The sequence below is a fragment of the Tursiops truncatus genome, chromosome 12 (genome assembly GCF_011762595.2).
Source record: "Tursiops truncatus isolate mTurTru1 chromosome 12, mTurTru1.mat.Y, whole genome shotgun sequence".
Taxonomy (NCBI): Eukaryota; Metazoa; Chordata; class Mammalia; order Artiodactyla; family Delphinidae; genus Tursiops; species Tursiops truncatus.
In genome coordinates this window covers 68,384,206-68,406,956 of record NC_047045.1, presented here as the reverse complement: position 1 = coordinate 68,406,956, position 22,751 = coordinate 68,384,206, and the positions used below count along the sequence as shown (strand labels likewise).

The 22,751-nt window shown below is 35.8% G+C and overlaps 2 protein-coding genes and 1 long non-coding RNA gene across 15 annotated transcripts in view; 1 reads left to right on the top strand and 2 right to left on the bottom strand.

Moving 5' to 3' along the window:
• The window catches only part of FUCA2 (alpha-L-fucosidase 2), a 60,166-nt gene that overhangs the window by 13,426 nt on the left and 23,989 nt on the right, over positions 1–22,751 (top strand). For 3 of the 10 annotated variants that reach the window (XR_002179703.3, XR_012324889.1, XR_012324888.1), the window contains exons 6-8: positions 6,241–6,349; positions 7,588–7,687; positions 14,179–14,333. Coding sequence is in view for 4 of the 10 variants with exons in the window: in XM_019951680.3 (XP_019807239.2) it covers positions 6,241–6,349; positions 7,588–7,687; positions 14,179–14,249 (280 nt within the window). In the remaining 6 variants the exon portion in view is untranslated. Of the gene's footprint in view, positions 1–6,240; positions 6,350–7,587; positions 8,372–10,503; positions 13,385–14,178; positions 15,767–22,751 lie in introns of those variants that run through there. The other 7 variants (XR_002179704.3, XM_019951681.3, XR_004529272.2 and 4 more) reach the window with 6 other exon arrangements.
• LOC141276036 (uncharacterized) lies at positions 1,706–11,783 on the bottom strand. 3 transcript variants are annotated; one of them, XR_012324893.1, is made up of 4 exons: positions 11,654–11,783; positions 5,685–5,743; positions 5,080–5,248; positions 1,706–4,690 (listed from the first exon to the last, which is right to left on the bottom strand). It is a non-coding gene; the product is annotated as an uncharacterized lncRNA (long non-coding RNA). The 3 variants fall into 3 exon arrangements; XR_012324894.1 differs by adding an exon at positions 10,218–10,336 and having other exon boundaries at positions 1,706–5,248; positions 11,654–11,764; XR_012324892.1 differs by having other exon boundaries at positions 1,706–5,248.
• PEX3 (peroxisomal biogenesis factor 3) overlaps positions 12,395–22,751 on the bottom strand; it is a 36,615-nt gene continuing 26,258 nt past the window's right edge. For both annotated transcript variants that reach the window (XM_019951683.3, XM_019951682.3), the window contains exons 11-12: positions 15,764–15,860; positions 12,395–13,382 (exon numbers count right to left, since the gene is read on the bottom strand). In XM_019951683.3, the coding sequence (XP_019807242.1) occupies positions 13,299–13,382; positions 15,764–15,860 (181 nt within the window). In that variant the 3' untranslated portion in view covers positions 12,395–13,298. The remainder of the gene's footprint in view (positions 13,383–15,763; positions 15,861–22,751) is intronic.

The following is a 22,751-nucleotide window of genomic DNA, read 5'->3' as shown; positions in this document are numbered from 1 at the left end:
TCACTCTGGTCAGACTTCCACCCCACACTCTATAAAATCACTGTTATCCAGGTCCACAGGAACCTCTCCCTCACTGGGTCAGTCGCGGTCCCTATCATCTGAGCTTACTGTCAGCATTTGCCCCAGGTGATGGCTGTCTCTGTCTTCACTGTGCCTGTTGGCCATTCCTTCTTAGTCTCCTTTGCTGGTTCCACCTCAAGTCCCCGACTACTAAACCTTGAAGTGCCCTGAGGCTCAGCCCTTGGACTTCTATTCTTTATCTTAATTCCCCAGGTGATCTCATCTATTTTCAGGGCTTTAAATGCCATACTGATGACCTCTGCAGTGCAATCATCTTTTTTAAACTCCAGACTCATATATTCAACTTCCTAGTCAGTGTCTCCACTTAAAAATAAAGCATCTTAAACCTGTTGTGTCCAAAACTTAGGTCCTTAAAATTTTGCTCTAAATTAGTTCCACCCACAGTCTCCCCCATCTCAGTTAATGGCAGCTTCATGCTTTTAGGTGCTTGTCAGGCCCAAAACCTTGGAGTCCTTAACTTCCCTTTCTTTTACATCCCACAGCCAATCCATCAGTAAATTCATCATATCTTTGAAATATATCTGGAATCTGACCACTTCTCATCCTCTCTGTGGCAACCCTCTTCCTGTTAGTCTCCATCGTTTCCCCCATGGATTATTTCAGTAGCTTCTTGTCTGATCTATTTCCATCTGTGCTCCTTTAATCTATCTGCTACAAAACCTTTTAAATAATAAGTCAGGTTACGACACTCCCATGCTCAAATTCTTCCAGCGGCTTCCAGTCTTAGAGAAAAATTCAAGACTTACAAAGGCTTATAAGGTCCTATAAAAACGAGCACCTTGTCTCTGTGATCTCATTGGCTATCATGCTATCCTTCACTTACTCTCCTTCAGTCACTCTGCCCTCCTTGCTGTTCTATCAACAGGCCAAGCATACTGCTGCATTGGGACTCTGTGCTTGCTGTTCTCTTCCTCTGCTCACGTGGTTCTCCCTCACATCCTTCAGGTTTCCTCAACGCCACCTCCTCAAAGAGGTCTTCCTTGACTATTCTATTTATTTTTTATTTTTTTGCATGTAGACTTTCTTCTTTATTGCTGTACACCCAGAACTTAAAAGAGTTCCAGGTATATTGTAGTCACAAATAGATAATTTTTGAATAAATGAACACATTTTAAAATTTAGGGGTCAGGTAATTTCCAGCAATGCCATTGGTTTAAGAAATTAAAACTGCTTCAGATTACCAAATGTGAGAGTGATTATGATTTCTAACATGGCTCAAAATAATTTTTTAAAATTTGAAGTTTGTCTCCAAATCAGTAAGGAATCAGTCTAGAGAATCAGAAGGTCTATGATTTTTTCTGTTTTCTTCATCACTGATTTACCTTGAGAACAAGTTGTCTATTCCTTTTAAGAAAGTAAGTTTAGTGAAGATTTAAATTAATGTGACAGAATGTACAGATATTTAATTTGAGGTTAGTATAAACACAGAGGACCCAAAGAATCCCCTAACAATCCTGTGATCTTCTTTTTTCTTTTTTAACATCTTTATTGGGGTATAATTGCTTTACAATGGTGTGTTAGTTTCTGCTTTATAACAAAGTGAATCAGTTATACATATACATATATCCCCATATCTCTTCCCTCTTGCATCTCCCTCCCTCTCACCCTCCCTATCCCACCCCTCTAGGTGGTCACAAAGCACCGAGCTGATCTCCCTGTGCTATGCGGCTGCTTCCCAGTAGCTATGGATTTTACATTTGGTAGTGTATATATGTCCATGCCACTCTCTCACTTTGTCACAGCTGACCCTTCCCCCTCCCTGTGTCCTCAAATCCATTCTCTAGTAGATCTGCGTCTTTATTCCCGTCTTGCCCCTAGGTTCTTCATGACCTTTTTTTTTTTTAGATTCCATATATATGTGTTAGCATACGGTATTTGTTTTCCTCTTTCTGACTTACTTCACTCTGTATGACAGTCTCTAGTTCCGTCCACCTCACTACAAATAACTCAATTTCATTTCTTTCTATGGCTGATTAATATTCCATTGTATATATATGCCACATCTTCTTTATCCATTCATCTGTCGATGGACACTTAGGTTGCTTCCATGTCCTAGCTATTGTAAACAGAGCTGCAATGAACATTGTGGTACATGACTCTTTTTGAATTATGGTTTTCTCAGGGTATATGCCCAGTAGTGGGATTGCTGGGTCGTATGCTAGTTCTATTTGTAGTTTTTTAAGGAACCTCCATACTGTTCTCCATAGTGGCTGTATCCATTTACATTCCCACCAACAGTGTATGAGGGTCCCCTTTTCTCCACACCCTCTCCAGTATTTATTGTTTGTAGATTTTTTGATGATGGCCTTTCTGACTGGTGTGAGTTGACATCGTATGGTAGTTTTGATTTCCATTTCTCTAATGATTAATGATGTTGAGCATTCTTTCATGTGTTTGTTGGCAATCTGTATATCTTCTTTGGAGAAATGTCTATTTAGGTCTTCTGCCCATTTTTGGATTGGGTTGTTTCTTTCTTTGATATTGAGCTGCATGAGCTGCTTGTAAATTCTGGAGATCAATCCTTTGTCAGTTGTTTCATTTGCAAATATTTTCTTCCATTCTGACGGTTGTCTTTTCGTCTTGTTTATGGTTTCCTTTGCTGTGCAAGAGCTTTGAAGTTTTAGGTCCCATTTGTTTATTTTTGTTTTTATTTCCATTTCTCTGGGAGGTGGGTCAAAAAGGATCTTGCTGTGAATTATGTCATAGTGTGTTCTGCCTACGTTTTCATCTAAGAGTTTGATAGTGTCTGGCCTTACATTTAGGTCTTTAATCCCTTTGAGTTTATTTTTGTTTATGGTGTTAGGGAGTGTTCTAATTTCATTCTTTTACATGTAGCTGTCCAGTTTTCCCAGCACCACTTATTGAAGAGGCTGTCTTTTCTCCATTTTATATTCTTGCCTCCTTTATCAAAGATAAGGTGACCATATGTGCGTGGGTTTATCTCTGGGCTTTCAATCCTGTTCCATTGATCTATATTTCTGTTTTTGTGCCAGTACCATACTGTCTTGATTACTGTAGCTTTGTAGTATAGTCTGAAGTCAGGGAGCCTGATTCCTCCAGCTCTGCTTTTCTTTCTCAAGATTGCTTTGGCTATTCGGGGTCTTTTGTGTTTCCATACAAATTGTGAAATTTTTCATTCTAGTTCTGTGAAAAATGCCAGTGGTAGTTTGACAGGGATTGCATTGAATCTGTAGATTGCTTTGGGTAGTATAGTCATTTTCACAGTGTTGATTCTTCCAATCCAAGAACATGGTATATCTGTCCATCATCTTTAATTTCTTTCATCAGTGTCTTATAATTTTCTGCATACAGGTCTTTTGTCTCCTTAGGTAGGTTTATTCCTAGGTGTTTTATTCTTTTTCTTGCAATGGTAAATGGGAGTGTTTTCTTAATTTCACTTGCAGATTTTTCATCATTAGTGTATAAGAATGCAAGAGATTTCTGTGCATTAATTTTGTATCCTGCTACTTTACCAAATTCATTGATTAGCTCTAGTAGTTTTCTGGTAGCATCTTTAGGATTCTCTATGTATAGTATCATGTCATCTGCAAACAGTGACAGCTTTACTTCTTCTTTTCCGATTTGGATGCCTTTTCTTTCTTTCTCTTCTCTGATTGCTGTGGCTAAAACTTCCAAAACTATGTTGAATAATAGTGGTGAGAGTGGGCAACCTTGTCTTGTTCCTGATCTTAGTGGAAATGGTTTCAGTTTTTCACCTTTGAGGATGATGTTGGCTGTGGGTTTGTCATATATGGTCTTTATTATGTTGAGGTAAGTTCCTTCTATGTGTACTTTGTAGAGGGTCTTTATAATAAATGGTTGTTGAATTTTTCCCAAAGCTTTCTCTGCATCTACTGAGATGATCATATGGTTTTTTCTCCTTCATTTTGTTAATATGGTGTATCACATTGATTGATTTGCATATATTGAAGAATCCTTGCATTCCTGGGATAAACCCCACTTGATCATGGTGTTTGATCCTTTTAATGTGCTGTTGGATTCTGTTTGCTAGTATTTTGTTGAGGATATTTGCATCTATGTTCACCAGTGATATTGGTCTGTAGTTTTCTTTCTTGACTATTTTATTTAAAAGAACACCTAGATCCCTTTTTGCCAACGTAGTGTTGACCTAAAATAGACTGCCAGTTATTTCTCCAGCAAAAGTGGGTTTATTTGCGATCAGCAAGGAATTGTAATTTGGGGTCTGCAAACATGGCAAGCCACATGTAAGTCCCTGCACAGCAAGGGAAGGAGAACTCTTTTACTGGGGGGAAAAGGAAGCTGGGAAAGCTATAGTAAATGAAGAGTCCATGGCTTTTCATTGGCTGAGTTGTTGCCAGGTAATAAGAGGAGCCTTCCTACTTCATGTGGGCTCTGCTATTGTTGCAGGGCATGGGAGCTCCCCTCTCTGGTCTCCTGACTCTATTTTAATTGAGCTTCCTGTTTATCAATTTTCACACAGGCATGCTCTATTCTTCTTACTGGGCTTCAGTTTTCTCCATAACATTTAATCATCATCTGACATACATTTTTTTGCTCATTCTAATTTTCTCCACTACATGTAAGCTCCATGAGGACAGGGACTGTGTTCAATACTATGTCTCCAGCTCTGAAACAGTGATTAACATTTTAAGATGTCAATAAATATTTGTAAAATAATTGAGTGAAAAAATGAATGAATTCTGTTTTCTTTGTCTAGACCTTACTCTTCTCACCTTTTCCCTTTTGCTCACATTCATCCTTTAAGTCTCAGATTAAATGTCATTTTCTTGCTAATGGTATAACGTAAAAACATGCCTTTGTTATAATCTTTCAACTTCCTCTTCTTTCATAGTGCTTATAAAAATTCACCCTTCTATATTATTTGTGTGATTATTTGATGTCTCTCTCCCTCACTCTAGTCTAAGCTTTACAAGAACAAGAACTAAGTGTGTTTTGTTTTCTATTGTATCCTTAACACCAAGCACGGTACTGGGCCCAGCATTGACAGATACATACCTGTTGAATGAAGGAGTATGAAGATTTGATCATCAGGTGGAAAGCCATCTATTCTTGCATCTTATGCTCTTTGCTCACATTCCCCCACCTGTTTCCAGCTCCATGAGAAAAGTCTGATGAAGAAGAGTAGTACTAGAAAAATCTCGGTTCCAAGAACTTCCTTTTAGCACTGGGGAAGTGGGGAAGACAGGTGCTGTGATAATTGTGATTTATAATAAGAAATATATATTTGGTCTTTTTCTGTTTCTGGCACAGAGCTCCTAAAACTCTTGGAATTTCCTAAGCGATAAGAGCCATAAAGGTGTCTTTTGTTATGTCAGTGAGGTGATTTTGGACACTACCAAAGGATGAGGGCTGGTTGCCAGGAGACCCGACCATGTTATTAGAGGGTTGGAACTTTCAGTCCCACCCATGGCCTCCAGGGAGGGGTGAGAGGGTGGAGGTTGAACCAATCATCAGTGGTCATTGATTTAATTAATAATGACTAATGAAGCCTCCATAAAAATCCCAAGGATGAGGTTTAGAGAACTTCTGGATTGGTGGAGGTACAGGGAGAGTGGAGCACCTGGAGAGGGCATGGAAGCTCCCTGCCCCTTCCCACATACCTTGCCCTGTGCATCTCTTCCATCTGGCTGTTCCTGAGATATATCCTTTTATAATAGACCTGTAATACAGGAAGTAAAATGTTTCTGTAAATTCTGTGAGCTGCTCTAGAAAATTAGTTGAACTCAAGGAGGGGGTCGTAGGAAGCTCCAATCTATAGCCTGTGGGTCAGAAGCCCAGGTGACAATCTGGACTTGTGACTGGTGTCTGAATTTGGGGAGGGGGCAGTCTTGTAGGACTAAACCCTTAACCTGTAGAATCTGACACTATATCTGGGTAGATGGTGTCAGAATTGAGTTGAATTGTAGGACACCCAGTTAGTGGCCGAGAATTGCTTGGTGGTGTGGGGAACTTCTCCCCACTCCACACACATACACGGGAATTGGGATCAGAACCCTTCTGGTGCTTTTTATGCTACCATCGGGCTAGTTTTCCTTCACTCTATTAATAAAAACATTGGTAAATATTTACTGAATGGAAGTATCTCTGTAAAATAATTCTAGACCTGACCCATAAATAATGAGAAATATTACTATGCTTTTATTCCCTTTTAACCAGGTACACGTCCAAACCTAAAAACAAATTGGTCTATGCCATGTTTCTCAAATGGCCCACATCAGGACAGCTGTTTCTTGGTCAGCCCAAAGCTACTCTGGGGGCAACAGAGGTAAGAGGGAATTTTGTCTTTATTGTTCCTTTAACTTGCTGCCTAGAATAACCTGATGAAGACATAACTTTTAACTTCAGGGTGAGCCTTATATGTGTTCCTCTTATACCTCATAAGAGTAATTTAAAAATGGACTTCATCAATGGCAATGTTTGGCAAAAACCTTTGAAAGTTTTCTTTCATTTCCCAGAAAACCAAACCTATAAAACGGCTATATTATCTCCATGCATATCAATTAAAATATCTTCTTCACAGTCATTCTATGTTGTTCAGGCTCACTGCATGCATCCAAAATGAATCTTTTCGTAAAACTGGAGTCCAGATTCTTCCCCTGACATCCCACCCCAGAACACATCTGAATAACTATGAGATGTCATGGCCCTACCATTTCAAGTTCACAAAAAACTGGGGGAAAATTAAAGGTTAATCTCACAGTTTTAACCATCAGCTCTGGCATTGAGTTCACTTTGATATATTTTATAGATTATTTTTAAGAAACTGAAAATTTTCTGGGATATGAATTGTCCAAATGCTTTTCCTTGCATCATTTTTCCATATTTCATTTCTAACACTTATGGCCAATCAGGCAGAAAAGGAGATGAGTTCAGATCTGATGTTTAATTACAGCTTAGTGTCCTGGGCATGACATTATCTTTTTATTTTATTTATGTTCTCTTTGGCTGCCATCAATAGTGTTATTTGAAAGTTCACGGGTTTTGTTTTTATGTTACTCTACATGATAAGCAAAGTTTTCTGGTTCAAAATAACCACAGATATATAGAAAACTACTTATTGAAATTCACCTTGTATAAGATGAAGAATATAGAACAGTTACAGTAATAATTGATCACACTTAGGTATTGTTGATTAGTGGAGGTTATTGGAACATCTTGGGGGGAATGGTGGCTGGATAAGGAAGCTGAGCCTTTCTTCAAACATTCTGTGTGAGAACTGGGCAGGCCTTAGTCGTGCAGATTGGTTTGAGAATAATTTTCTCTACTCTGACACTATTCAATCTTTACAATTCTTCCCCAAATCCTGCACACTTTTAAGAGTAATATGGGAGCAAGACAGATGTATACACTCATTTTAAAACAGCTTGTAATCCACTAAATAAAAGTAAAAAATGAATCTTCTGTCCACATTGCTTTTTAAGAGATATCAACCACTCCTTCCGAATAAAGTGAGGGAGTCAGAGATACACTTGGAGACATTTGTGTGTATGTTTTTAATTTCAGGTTGAACTACTGGGACATGGACAGCCACTTCAATGGACTCCTTTGGAGCAAAATGGCATCATGGTAGAACTGCCTCAGCTAACTGTTCATCAGATGCCCTGTAAGTGGGGCTGGGCTCTAGCACTAACTAATGTGACCTGATTTGCAGTAGAGTGCTTCCTGATGCAGTTATATCTAAGACTAGAATGTATCAGGTTTCTATAATTGTAGCACACAGAGAAAGCAAATGTAAAATTGGCCCAGAATTTCCTAAATTACTCACATAACTGGTTTAACTCTCCAGTGCACTTTGCTATTGACGTCCCTTCACACTGAATTTATTTCCACGTGTGATTCAGAGGTGGGGATTTTGTTTCAGAGTAGTGAGGAATTGGTGGTGTTAAGGACTGAGTTGTGTCTTCTGCCAAATTCACATGTTGAAGCCCTAAGCCCCAATGTGATTGTATTTGGAGATTTTAAAGAAGTAACTAAGGTTAAATGAAGTCATAAGAGTGGGACCTTAATCCAATATGACTGGAGTCCTTATAAGAAGAGGAAGAGCACGGATGCAAGCATATGGAGGAAAGACCATGTAAGGATGCAGTGAGAAGGTAGCCATCTGCAAGCCAAGGACAGAGGCCTCAAGAGAAACCAAACCTGCTGACACCTTGATCTTTCAGCCTTCAGAACTGTGAGAAAATAAATTACTGTTGTTTAAGCCATCCTATATGTGGTATTTATTATGGCAACCCTAGCCGACTAATAGAGGTTCATAGGTATATAATAAATTTGGCTTAATATTTTATTTCCAATGCTTACAGTAATTTTCTTTTTATAAAAAAAATTTGTCTTTTTTTCCCTCTTGGTAATAAAACTGATATGTTCACTATAGATATTTAAGATTATACAGAAATGCTTAAAGGCAAAATCACTGTTAAGATCACCACTACTAATATTTTAGTATGTATTCTTCCACGTTTTTCTTTGGCAGGGGGAGGTGAGTGTGTGGGATTGGAGGTATGGGCCTATTTTTGTGGGTGGGCTAATTTGAGGACCAATTTAAATTAATAAATTTACTTCCTGTATATGCTTTTAAGCAAATTGAAGTTGAACAGCTAGCTGAAAATTAGGAAGTCTATTCAGATCTTCCCTAAGAATGAAGCAAAAATAATACTGATGTAAATTTAAAGAAACACTGATTAAAGAACTCACTCCCCTTAACAAAAGATGTTCCACATGGCTAGATCTTTATTTGAAGTGCTACAGGCTTCATTTTGTCCTATCAATCAAATGTGGACATCTCATTGTTCCCTATAAATGCTTCAAGTAGACAGGGAAATAAAATACTATTCATATTTATTTTCTAAAATCATCTTGAAGTTGAAAATCTTAAAAAAAATTATTCATTGCTGAAGTTTCTACAACTATCAAAATTTTGAAACCATGCCAAAGTATTTACATGAATAAGTACTTTAAGAGTTCTAAATCCCAAGTAACATTTTATTAGAGGTCCAAAGACAGATTTACATGATCCCAAACACTAGACTAAGGAAAAACAAAAAAAGGAAAAAAGCCCTCAAACCCAAATAAACAGGGTTAGAAGAATCTTAACATAAAAGTGAGGTCATCTGTTTGTTTGAAGAAAGTTTTTTTTTTTTTTTTTTTTGCGGTACACGGGCTTTTCTCACTGTTGTGGCCTCTCCCGTTGCGGAGCACAGACTCTCCACCACTGCACCACCAGGGAAGCCCTGAAGAAAGTATTTTTGAGACTAAAAACCTGTCAATCATTTAAATTCCTACCCTGTCCATCTTGACCTTCACAAATAGAGGGAAAATGGAACTATTTAAGCAAATTATAGTTAGGTATAGGGTTTAGTTAATGGGTAGCTGTGAGGGAGCTAAATGATAAAATACAGCTCAGCATTCAGAGGTGCTGATAAAATGCTTTGCTAATAACCAGACATTATATATGAAACAGAATGAGACACCAAATTTAAGTTTATTTAAGGTATATCTTGCTTATATGTGAAATATACTATAAGTGGGACTCATAACAAGCATTTTAAAATATTCCATCAAATTCTTAGCATTATCATTGGTATGGAGGGCAGGAATTATAGTAAGGATAATTAAAAACCAGAGCTCTTATTACCTATTTTAGCCAATAGTCCTTAACCCCCCAAGCAATTGTGCCTTTTCCCAGAGTTACTAAATAGGCACAAAATTGACTTGTTTTGAATTTCAGTAACTTTGGATTTTTCTTTAATGATGAGAAATATTGAAGGCAAGCAAAGCTAGATTATTAGACTGAATGATTTAGACATTGATATCATTTAAAATATGGATATCACTTTAATAAGACTCTCATTTTCTTATGAGTGCCACATTGAAGCAACACAATTACTTTAAAAGGTCAGGCTAATCAAATAAATATGGATTAGGACAATAGAAAACAAGACAGATGTTTTGCCTTCTGTTCATTTCAATTTTGTAAGTAAAAGACCTGGTTAGATGAAAACCTTCCTAACTTGCAAAAAAATAAATAATTGTTCATATCAGATTTTTATATATATACAGTAACCAACACATTTATGCAAGTTTGAAGGAGAAAGTAGAAGCTGTTTTAAGTAATCTCCATTTACCCAACTCACTAGATTAACGGATGCTCTCCATTTTCTTGGAAAAGCATACTGATTGACGCCCAGGCAAGCTGCAGGCTTTCAGTTAGTAGGCTTCTGTCTGGCACATGCTTCACCTTGATTTTCACTTGCTGCAATATATGTTTACCAAGGGTTAGTTGAGTTCGTTACTGTTATGGGTTGAATAGTGTTCCCCAATAATTCACGTCTACCCAAAAGCTCAGAATATGATCTTGGAAGTAGTGTCTCTGCAGATGCAATTAAAGTAAATATTGAAGTAAGATCATACTGGATGCAGGGGTCACAAGCATGTAAAAGATGACCATATGGAGACAGAAGCAGAGACTACGCTGCTACAAAGCCAAGGAATTCTTGGGGCCACCAGAAGCTGGAAGAGTCAAGGAAGGACTGGAGGGATTCTTCCTGAGAGTCTTCAGAGGGAGCATGGCCCTGCTGACACCTTAATTTTGGATTTCTAAGCACCAGAATGGTGAGAGAATAAATTTCTATTGTTTAAGCCACACAGTTAGTGGTAATTTGTTATGGCAGTTCTAGGAAACTACTATAGTTACCAAACTAATTATGCCAGTAGAACTTTTTATCATGTTGCATAAGCAGATGAAATGAGTGTGAACAGTTATAGTTTCTGTGAAAACCAAGCTGAATACTTTGGAAAAACTAGATAAACATATGTTGCCTTTTTTTTTTTTCCAATTTAAATGTACTGGTTAATTAATTGTGGGTAAAACAGTTGTAAAAGGACTTCCCTGGTGGCACAGTTGTTAAGAATCCACCTGCCAATGCAGGGAACACAGGTTTGATTCCTGGTCTGGGAAGATCCCACATGCCATGGAGCAACTAAGCCCGTGTGCCACAACTACTGAGCCTGCGCTCTAGAGCCCGCGAGTCACAACTACTGAAGCCCGCACGCCTAAAGCCCGTGCTCTGCAACAAGAGAAGCCACTGCAAAGAGAAGCCTGCGCCCTGCAATTAAGAGTAGCCCCCGCTCGCCACAACTAGAGAAAGCCTGCGCGCAGCAACGAAGACCCAACGCAGCAAAAAAAAAAAAAAAAAGTTGTAAAAGACTGAAGGGAAATATAGTAAAAATCTACAAGAATTCTGTACCCCTGGTTTACAACTATATAATGTTAATACATGTGATCTGTATAAGAAAGACAATTAGAGAACCCTTAGAAGCAGACCTACACTGAAAAGGTAGAAAAGACATGGGTCCTACATTCAATAACTGGCAAATAAAGATTATTTATATTTTAAGTTAAAATATCTAAGAATACATGTGTTATTTTTTAAATGATACCCTGCTTTAAATGACTTCTTGGATTAACCAAACAACTAAGGGTCCCAGATAAAAGGGCTCCTACTGTACAATTAGAAGACAAATTTATAATGTCTAAGTCCAATTAGCTTTAAATACATGTGGTTTTTACCTTGTCATCTCTAAAACTGCTACAACTCTACAGAGGTAGATGATTCCAGGTGATAATTTTCAGATGATCAGCTTTCTATCCTTAACAAGGCTGCACCTGTTCATTCTCAAAATTTCCTTGGATGAAATCCTGGGTTAATATTGCTGGAAGAGATGCATGCCCTATTACACACACATTTACTAATTTTCCAAAATATAGTTTTTCCACCACCCTATTAGAAATAACGTCATTATATTCCGTCAAATTTTGAAAAGAAGCATTTGCTCTCCTCTCCGCTTTTACATCTGTTTTTTCTGTTTTTTTTGTTTTGTTTTTTGTTTTTTTAAAAAAATATTCTAGGCATAGATTCCCTAGTGGTTGGCTTCAGGCCTAACCTGGCCTTAGAAGAGACTTCACAATTCATTTTCTACCTTCTACTATTTAGCTATATGTTATATGTTAGAGAAATAAAACAACATAAAATGATGCTACTGAAAATATTCTTATGCTACTGAAAATATATCTAATATAATGACGATCATGATTCATTTATTTCTGCTCTAATTACCCATATAAAGAACTATAGATTTACTAGAACAATGAATTATTTCTTTTCAGAAGGAAATGCTATTTATTTTTTCTAAACAAATAAGTTAAAAGAAAGCAACAATTACCAGTTAAAATGAAACTTGAAAACTAGTGTAATCTCCAAAAATAACAGCAAAAATGCTATGGGACAAATAAATTAATAGTTGTAAAGTATTAACTCAATAAAACCATATTTTACTAAAATACTTTATTGCAATAAGATTCACTGTTCAAAATCAATACAAAGTAAGTTATTAAAATTATTTACAAAAAATGAATGAAACTATGTACAGTAGTTAATCATAGCTATGAGTAAACGGCATCAACACAATTTTTGCCCCTAAATCAATATGTAGTTTCCTAAGGATTGTTAACAACAGTAAAGAAAAAAATTGCTGATCATAGTTGTTCCCTATTTTTTTCTGGCCGTGCCATGCGGCATGCAAAATCTTAGTTCCCCCGACCAGGGATCAGGGATCGAACCCGTTCCCCCTGCAGGAGAAGCAGGGAGTTTTAACCACTGGACTGCCAGGGAAGTCCAGATCACAGTTGCTAAATTAACTGATTTCTCTAAAAAAACAAAGTCCTCAATCAGGTATATTTAAGACAAATAACTTATCCCTTTGAATACTAACTGGAAGTCTGATTCACTCCTGTATACTGTAGTCCAGAGAACTTAATGATTAAATAGCATTATTTTCCAGACTTCACACCTACTTCCCAAACAGATTTTACCTCAGTATTAATGTCAAAGTATACTGAATTTCCTATTATATAAAAGAACTATCTACATTAATCAGTTTGGAACTAATATCCATGGTGTAACAAATTATTAACAATTCTGACATTTGCCCTGTGTACACTCAGATATGCCCACAAAAACCAGTTTGTTGATGACTTTAAAAAAATATATTAAGATGCCAAATAAATCTATTTTATTATGAAATGAAGACTTTGATTATGAATATATTTTTATTAGACATTTCAGTACCAAATCATTACCCTCTATATAGTTGATTTATTCAGTGTATTTTTTAAAGCAAATGAATTCCACTGTAGTTCTTCCTGAAGGAAAAAATCATTTCTCCAGTTGTTGAGGAGTACTAAAGGCCTCATACACATTAGCAGCGAAGTCTTTCACTTGCTCCATCATTAACAGATCCTAGCAAAGACGACAATAAAACATTACAGTTTATAAAAAGAACAGATAATCAGAATTCATTTCTGTAATCAAGCAACAAAGTTAGCTCTAAGTTTTGTGGCATTAAGGCCAAAAAGAAAACCATTTAATGAAAGAAGTAGTTTTTCTTATAATAAATTCCTGGAGATGTTTATTGTTTAAGTTCTTACGTGAGAGATAGTGGATATGATAAGTATTCAAGTGTGGCTTAGAGAAGACGACCCAAAATAGTCTTCAAATGGATTTCTGTGTGTGTCAAGTGCTAGAAGAGTATCTGTTGAATAAATGATTACAACACTATACAAGTCTAAAGGTACTTTTGCTGGAAGCTGACATGACATGATTGAGGTATATTACTTTCTAACATAGAATATATGTAGTATATCATATATTACATATACACACATACATAATCACACATATACACCTGAGAACAGGGGTTCTTAAGGGATCTGTGAATGTAGATAAGGAAAAAATTACATCTTTATTTTCATTAACCTTCAACTAAAATCTAGCATTTCCTTCAGTTATGAATGTAAGCAACAAACTGATAGTAGCAGCAGAACCTCTGAATTTGCCTTTAGTAGAAATCAGACATTTTTACATCATATGATAGACAGCTGTGGAAGTTACATGGAGTGCCATTACATCTTGTTATTTAATGCATGAACAAAGAAGCAATATTGCTATATCGTAAATCTGATTTTTAAAAGTATTTTAAAACTGTATGCAATTGGTTTTCTTTAAAACCTACGTATTTTACAATATGCATTTATAGGCATTATTCTGAGGAGGCGTCCACAGGCTTCTCCAGATAGTGAAAGGATCTATGACAACAGAAACCATTAAGTGCCCTGTGAGCAGCAGAGAAACAAGAAGTGAACCTATCCTTTGTGTTCTCTCCTAAGCATCAGAAAACCCAAGTGAGCTTAGGTAAGTCTTGTTCTCACAAATTCAAGGTTAAATTCTCTGAATACCACGTGGCATTTTAACTCATAGAAATCATAGTTAAAAAAATTGGTGGAAGTCTTGTCAATTAATGGTCTAGTTTATAAACTCAATCTACATCCAGTCACACTAAGAAAATTTACTAAGCATTAGTATCAATGATGTTTTTACTAGGTTGAAACCTTTTGTCTTCATTCTCAATTATACAGACTTTAATTAATGTAGAACATAAATTACTTAAGCACCAGAGCTGGTGTTGTATTACGCTTAGCTGTATTTCCCACTTGTCAAGATGAACAGCTTACTGATGAAGCCAGAGACTTCATGAAAATGGAGAAAGATAAAGGTTTAAATGCCAGAAGTTATAACTTTTTTTCTCACACTAATATACATGTAAAAATTAAAAAAAATAAACAGAAAATTTAAAACTAAGTTTTTAATTAAGATTTTTTGAGCTTAAATTAAGCTTAAAATTAAGTGAAATGAGATCAGCCTTATTCATTCTTTCTTCTGAAATATGAATGGCTAATTCTCATGGGTGAGAGGATGACACAGAAGACTGAAGGAGTGAGGAAAAGTAGCATGTTAAGGACAAGCTAATGACACTATACAGAGAAAGGAAGAATTACAACCCATAGTCTCAGGACTCTTCATGTCCTCAAGTAGAAATCCACAGAGATAAACGATACTGAGAAGATGCCATCTTTACACTTAGGCCTAGGGTCTCTTTGCACTGCACATTATGGCAGTGGTTTGGAACTGAGGTGTATTGCAGGTAATTTATTACTTGTTGTACAGTTTCCAAGTTTGCAAGTGACTTGGAAAAAAACCTATGGATTCAAAGTTGTCCTTTTAATAAAATTAGTCTTACTCAATGTATTCTAAAATGCTTTCCTAAGAAAGGAGATGGAGTTATAGGTAGTCTAATGAAAAATTTAAATAACCTACTGAGTATGCAGTTTTTAATGAGCAGATTATTGGTGCACTATTAATTGTTGTATTTATTAGCTATTAAGATGCTTTACCTTTCCCATAAAAATTTTCAATTTTTCCTCAAAATGCGAGGAACTAGTTCGCTGATTTGCCTCAAGGCTCAACTTTTCTACTAGCACAGCTTAATGCAAAACAGTAACACTGTAAACTCAACTGACCACTAGAATATATTTGGACTAAAATGTAGTCTGTCTAACACGTGTTGGACTATAACATGGAGAAAGGTATTCCCAACCTCATAAAAGTGCCATGATACATTATTACTCTCATGGGTCATGCTACCATACTCTACATGTGGTTTCAAGTTTTTGGTTTCTTTGAACAAATATCATAGAAGAGAAATGTAATTTTATGTTGGACAAACAGGATCACAACCAAGAGTACAGTCTGTTTTTAATAATACCCCCAAGCTTTCCTCTTACCTGAACAAAATGACTAGGTGTTTCACTGCAAACTGAATGGATCTGTCCATTTATTATTGGAATTATCTTAGCTAAAGGCAGGCTGACACTGGAAAGACTGAAAAATCATCACAGTAATAATTATTTTCTTAAATTATAGGAACTTAATATTTTAATTATAAAAGTAATAGTCATTGAAAAGTACTTATAGAAATGTATTAATAAGAAAATATAAACCACATATAATTCTACCACCTAGAAATAACAACTATGATGTCAATTGACATCATAATTAATTTTTTCCAGTAATTTTTTATATATACATATCTATACTTTTTGTGTTTTTAACACACAACTATAACATCCCAAGCAACACTTGTTTTGCATTTTTATTCACAGGTTATAATCATTTTTCCATCTCATTAAAAGTTCTTCCAAAGTTTTTGTCTGTTTTTTAATAATTATATAGTAATCCATCCTCTAGCTGTGACAATTTATATCATCAGCTCCCTACAGTTGGGCATTTAAGTTTTTGCCTAATATTCCTTAATGTAAATAACTTTTTGTATTTACAGTAAATTACTGGGTCGAAGGGTATGAATGCTTTTAAGCTTTAAAATGTATATTGCCAAATGCTCTCTGCTTCTCTAACAGTTTATGAGGATACCTGCTCTATCATGCCTTCTTTCTACATCAAGCATTATCTTTTTCTTTAACCTTCATATGTCTGATAGCTGAAAATGGCATCTCACAGTTTTGCTCTGTATTTCTCTTAATTACTAGCAATGTCAAATGTTTTTTCCCTCTACTTCAGTGAACTGTACTGTCATCTAGTCAGCTGAGTAAGTAGGAAACCTGGGATCATCGGTACTTCCTTCTCCTGCCTATATCCAGCCTCTCCACAATCCTCAATATTTCTTAAATGTGTCTACTTCTCCCCATTGCCAAACCTATCCACACTAGGCATTATCTCTTCTCTAGACTACAGCAATGACCTTCTAACCTGTAAATGCTCAATAAACATTTCCTGGATGAATGAATGAATGAATGTTATGTGTGACTATATATATAATGACTGTTAAATAATGAAACTACTTTTTGTGTGTGGGTTAAAGACTTGATTTATTACATAAAATATCACATTTCATACATTTAAACCTGGGACTACACTAAAATTTTCCTTTTAAATATCATGAAAATGCTGAAGCTATGGTATCTAACTAGTATGCTGTGCTAAGATTTGAGGGAATGCTTTTTTTTTTTTTTAACATCTTTATTGGGGTATAATTGCTTTACAATGGTGTGTTAGTTTCTGCTTTATAACAAAGTGAATCAGTTATACATATACATATGTTCCCATATGTCTTACCTCTTGCGTCTCCCTCCCTCCCACCCTCCCTATCCCACCCCTCCAGGCTGTCACAAAGCACCGAGCCAATATCCTTGTGCCATGCGGCTGCTTCCCACTAGCTATCTACCTTACGTTTGGTAGTGTGTCTATGTCCATGACTCTCTCTCGCCCTGTCACAGCTCACCCTTCCCCCTCCCCATATCCTCAAGTCCGTTCTCCAGTAGGTCTGCGTCTTTATTCCTGTCTTACCCCTAGGTTCTTCATGACATTTTTTTTTCTTAAATTCCATATATATGTGTTACAATACGGTATTTGTCTTTTTCTTTCTGACTTACTTCACTCTGTATGACAGACTCTAGGTCTATCCACCTCATTACAAATAGCTCAATTTCGTTTCTTTTTATGGCTGAGTAATATTCCATTGTATATATGTGCCACATCTTCTTTATCCATTCATCCGCTGATGGGCACTTAGGTTGTTTCCATCTCCGGGCTATTGTAAATAGAGCTGCAATGAACATTTTGGTACATGACTCTTTTTGAATTTTGGTTTTCTCAGGGTATATGCCCAGTAGTGGGATTGCTGGGTCATATGGTAGTTCTATTTGTAGTTTTTTAAGGAAACTCCATACTGTTCTCCATAGTGGCTGAACCAATTCACATTCCCACCAGCAGTGCAAGAGTGTTCCCTTTTCTCCACACCCTCTCCAGCATTTATTGTTTCTAGATTTTTTGTTGATGGCCATTCTGACTGGTGTGAGATGATATCTCATTGTAGTTATGATTTGCATTTCTCTAATGATTAGTGATGTTGAGCATCCTTTCATGTGTTTGTTGGCAGTCTGTATATCTTCTTTGGAGAAATGTCTATTTAGGTCTTCTGCCCATTTTTGGATTGGGTTGTTTCTTTTTTTGTTATTGAGCTGCATGAGCTGCTTGCAAATTTTGGAGATTAATCCTTTGTCAGTTGCTTCATTTGCAAATATTTTTTGCATTCTGAGGGTTGTCTTTTGGTCTTGTTTATGGTTTCCTTTGCTGTGCAAAAGCTTTGAAGTTTCATTAGGTCCCATTTGTTTATTTTTGTTTTTATTTCCATTACTCTAGGAGGTGGGTCAGAAAGGATCTTGCTGTGATTTATGTCATAGAGTGTTCTGCCTATGTTTTCCTCTAAGAGTTTGATAGTTTCTGGCCTTACATTTAGGTCTTTAATCCATTTTGAGCTTATTTTTGTGTATGGTGTTAGGGAGTGATCTAATCTCATACTTTTACATGTAGCTGTCCAGTTTTCCCAGCACCACTTATTGAAGAGGCTGTCCTTTCTCCACTGTACATTCCTGCCACCTTTATCAAAGATAAGGTGTCCATATGTGTGTGGGTTTATCTCTGGGATTTCTATCCTGTTCCATTGATCTATATTTCTGTTTTTGTGCCAGTACCATACTGTCTTGATTACTGTAGCTTTGTAGTATAGTCTGAAGTCAGGGAGCCTGATTCCTCCAGCTCCTTTTTTCGTTCTCAAGATTGCTTTGGCTATTCGGGGTCTTTTGTGTTTCCATACAAATTGCGAAATTTTTCATTCTAGTTCTGTGAAAAATGCCAGTGGTAGTTTGATAGGGATTGCATTGAAAAAAGTGGAGAGATTTATGCATTCCTGAAGAGATCAGTCATTATTCTCCTTCACAGTACCTTTGCAGCATTTTTCTTTTTTTTTTTGAATTTTTAAATTTAACTTATTTTTTATACAGTAGGTTCTTAACAGTTATCCATTTTATACATAGTAGTGTATACATGTCAATCCCAATCACCCAATTCATCTCACCATCCCACCCCCCACCCCGCCACTTCTCCCCCTTGGTACCTTTGCAGCATTTTTCAAAACCTGTCATGATTTTTGTTTGATGTGTCTCTTTATATGTTAGTGAATTTGTCTTCCACAGAAATTGAAGACAGCACTACCACACAAGGTCCATGTGGTTTCATGCCCACCTCACTCACTGTATTATCCTAGCACTTTGTAAAGGGCCTGGTGCAGTGTGTGCTCAAAACATACTTGTTGACATGATTAATAAAAGTTTCATTCATCCATTGCTATGTCCCACCCCCAATGTCTACTTTCCCAATTCCACCTTCACAAAGCAATCAAAGTGATCCTACAATGTAAATCCCATCCTGTCACTCTCCTGCCACTTTTCTAGTGCCTCCCCAGCATTCTCAAGCTGACAATCATAACCTGTATGTGCTGAATTCTCCAACTTCATCTCACACCATTCTTTCCCTAGTTCCATCCTTTCAGCTGCCACACTGGTCTTCCAGGTCCTCGAAGTGTACCGTGGTCCTCCTGTCTTCAAAGTCTTTGCGCTATGACTTCTCCTCTGAATGTCAACTGCCTCACTCTATCCAAGACCTCATCTTTTTGTTCTTGTTCAAATTATTTCCTTGCAAACTCTACTTGACTTTCCATGTTTGTTCAAATACTTCTATTATATGCTCAACATTCTTTTCCTATATAACACTTATCATAGTTTATGCAATTATGTTTACTGTCTGTTTCTCCTACTAGATTATAAGATCCATGAGGACAGAGACTTAGTAAAGTACTTGATAAATAGCAGATGTTTAATAAACAGATTTTAGATAAATGGACAAATTGGTCATTTCTACATGCTCTTTTGTGAATTATGTTTGTGTCTCTGACCATCTCCTTCTTTGGGTTTCCTTCCTTAACTGATGTGTATATAATGCTATTAACCTCTGTATATGAGGCATATAATTTGCAAATACTTCCCCAATATATCATTTGCATTTAATATTGATTATAAAGTTATAACTTGCTTGATCTTTAACTTTTAAATTTTACCGCCAAACATTATTTTATTCATATAAAGTTCTTTACTTTCATTCTTAGAAAAACTTTTTCCATCTTGAGATCAGCTAAATATTCACCTGTTTTCTATCACTTCATTTATGTTTTGATTGTTTAAACCCCCTGGTTTTTGCTTTTGTTTTTGTTTCTGGCTATAAGTATGGTACAGAAGGGCTCTAACTTTATTTTACAATTAGTCATCTTACCATGACTGTCTTACCGTTATTTACGAAATAATACATCTCTTCCTAACTTTTATCATATGCTATATCTTGTATATTTTAGAGCCTGTTTCTGGATTTTATATCGTATTTCACTGATTCATCTATTCCTAGTAACATATTATTTGAATAACTGTACCTTATAATACATGTTCTATAGGGAAAGTATTCATTGCTCTACTTCTTCAATAATTTCTTGAGTATTCTCAGCCGTTTATTCCTCCTTTAGTACTATCAGTTTTTTTTTTTTTTTTTTTTTTTTCGGTATGCGGGCCTCTCACTGTTGTGGCCTCTCCCATTGCGGAGTACAGGCTCCGGACGCGCAGGCTCAGTGGCCATGGCTCACGGGCCCAGCCGCTCCGGGGCATGTGGGATCTTCCGGGACTGGGGCAGGAACCCGTGTCCCCTGCATCGGCAGGCGGACTCTCAACCACTGCACCACCAGGAAGCCCAGTACTATCAATTTTTCAGGTTCAAAAATAACAAAGCAACCACTCTCTAATCCTCAGTGTATTTTGATGGTACTTTGACCACATTTATAGATTAATTTTGGGAAGCTAACTTTACAAATTTTAGCTGATTCTCTTGGATTTCTAAGTATAAAATCATGTCACTTTCATATAACAATAACTTTTTTCTCTCCCTTTCTGAAACTAATGTCATTTTCTGAAGATAAGAATTTAACTTAGAAAATCAAGAGTCAACTAACAGTTTATTATACAGTAATAAACATTCAGTAAGTGTCTCTTCGCAAAATAAATATATAAAAATCACTGGCATTCCTGAATTTGGTTCTCAGAATTGTCTCTTCCTAGTCTTACTGCACTGGTTAGAATAATAAAATGATGCTGAATAAATATGACAATAGTGACCATCTTTATACTGTTTTTAATTTAATGGAAATAATTCTAGTGTGTTGCCATTAAGTATAACATTTGCTTTTGATTTCAAATATTTTATTATATAAAAAGGATTTTTTATTTCTAGAAGAGGTTTTATCAGTAATAAAAGTTATATTTTATTGAATGCTTTTTCAGCAACACTGAAGATGATGCTTGTTTTTTGTCCTATTAACTTATTAATGTTATGAATTAGTGTAATAACTTTCTTAATGTTTAAACTTCCTTGCATTCTTAAAATAAACCCTAATTAGTCACAGTCTTGGAGAATAACTAGAAATTCCAGGCTCTGATGTGAGACAAATGTGAGTGAACATCTGGCTTTACTACTCGCTGGCTGCGTGACCACAAATTATTTAATTTTTCTCTGTCTTAGTTTCCTCACCTGTGGCAAGAGGAAGATACTAGTACTTACTTCCTAGGGCTATTTTAAGAATTCAATGAGATAATGTTCTGAAAAATACCTATCATACTTGTATGTAGAAAAAGAAAACAGAAGTACTGGTCACTATTATTACTGCTATATATTTCTGGATTTCATTTGTTTATATTTTATTTAGGACTCATATCTATATTCGTACTTTAAGTGCATAGTTTTTCTTTTACATCCCATGTTTATCCATCATATTTTCTATTGGGTTGTTTCTTGTGATAGGAAAATTTTTAATATTATATATATATATGTTTATATATACACATATATTATATGCACATGTTATATATATAGTATATACATAAATATATACATATGTAATATATACATATATATGTAAAATTTAATGTTTTATTAGTTTACATCATTTTTCTGTTGATTCTCTTGAGGGTTCTGGATTATTAATTGTAGTACACATAATTAGTGATATTTTCTCTCTTTGCCAATAGTTAAGTATAAACACTGAGTACTACAGGAGTGATAATGAGTACTACAGGAGTTCAGAAAAGACTATCAACGGCTGATGTAATTGTAACATAATTTTTATAATTCTTTAGTGTATAAGATCAAGTATTTGTTTATATTATATCAACTATTACAATTCTTATAACTACTCAGGAAATGACTAATACTTCTGCTAGGTAGAGATTATAGTGAAATTTTGTTGACTGGAGCACCTTGATTTAGGGAGTATTTTATAGAGGCTGAAATTTTTTTTTGATAATTTAAAGAACTGCTAAAAAAGATTTTAGGATGATATTTAAATTGCTTCAGAAAATAAATTTTATGATGCTAGGCATTCCAAATCCTCAATGTTAACTGCAAATTATTCCTTTTTGTATAATAAAGATGGGTCCCAGAGAACCGGGCAAATAAAATAATCTTGCCCTGTGTATTTGAGAATTAAATTGGACATTGCACATACATACTGCATATCAGTTACTGTTACCCCTAATTTTAACAGATGAGTTTATAGTCAGTTAACATTGATTTAGTACCTATTATTTTCTGAATTTAACTTAAAAAACTGCAAAAGAGTGTAAATCCTAATAGGAGATTCAAGGTGCTCATGCTGAGATGATAAGAATATAATAAAACCATAAGATATCTTTTGGCAGTGTGAATCCATGACTTAGTAATAGTTATGATTAAAATCACTACCAATTGCACTAAATAAACATTCCTAATCCTACAATAAGGGCTGTAGAACTAGGAGATAATTCATCAAGTGGGAATTTAGAA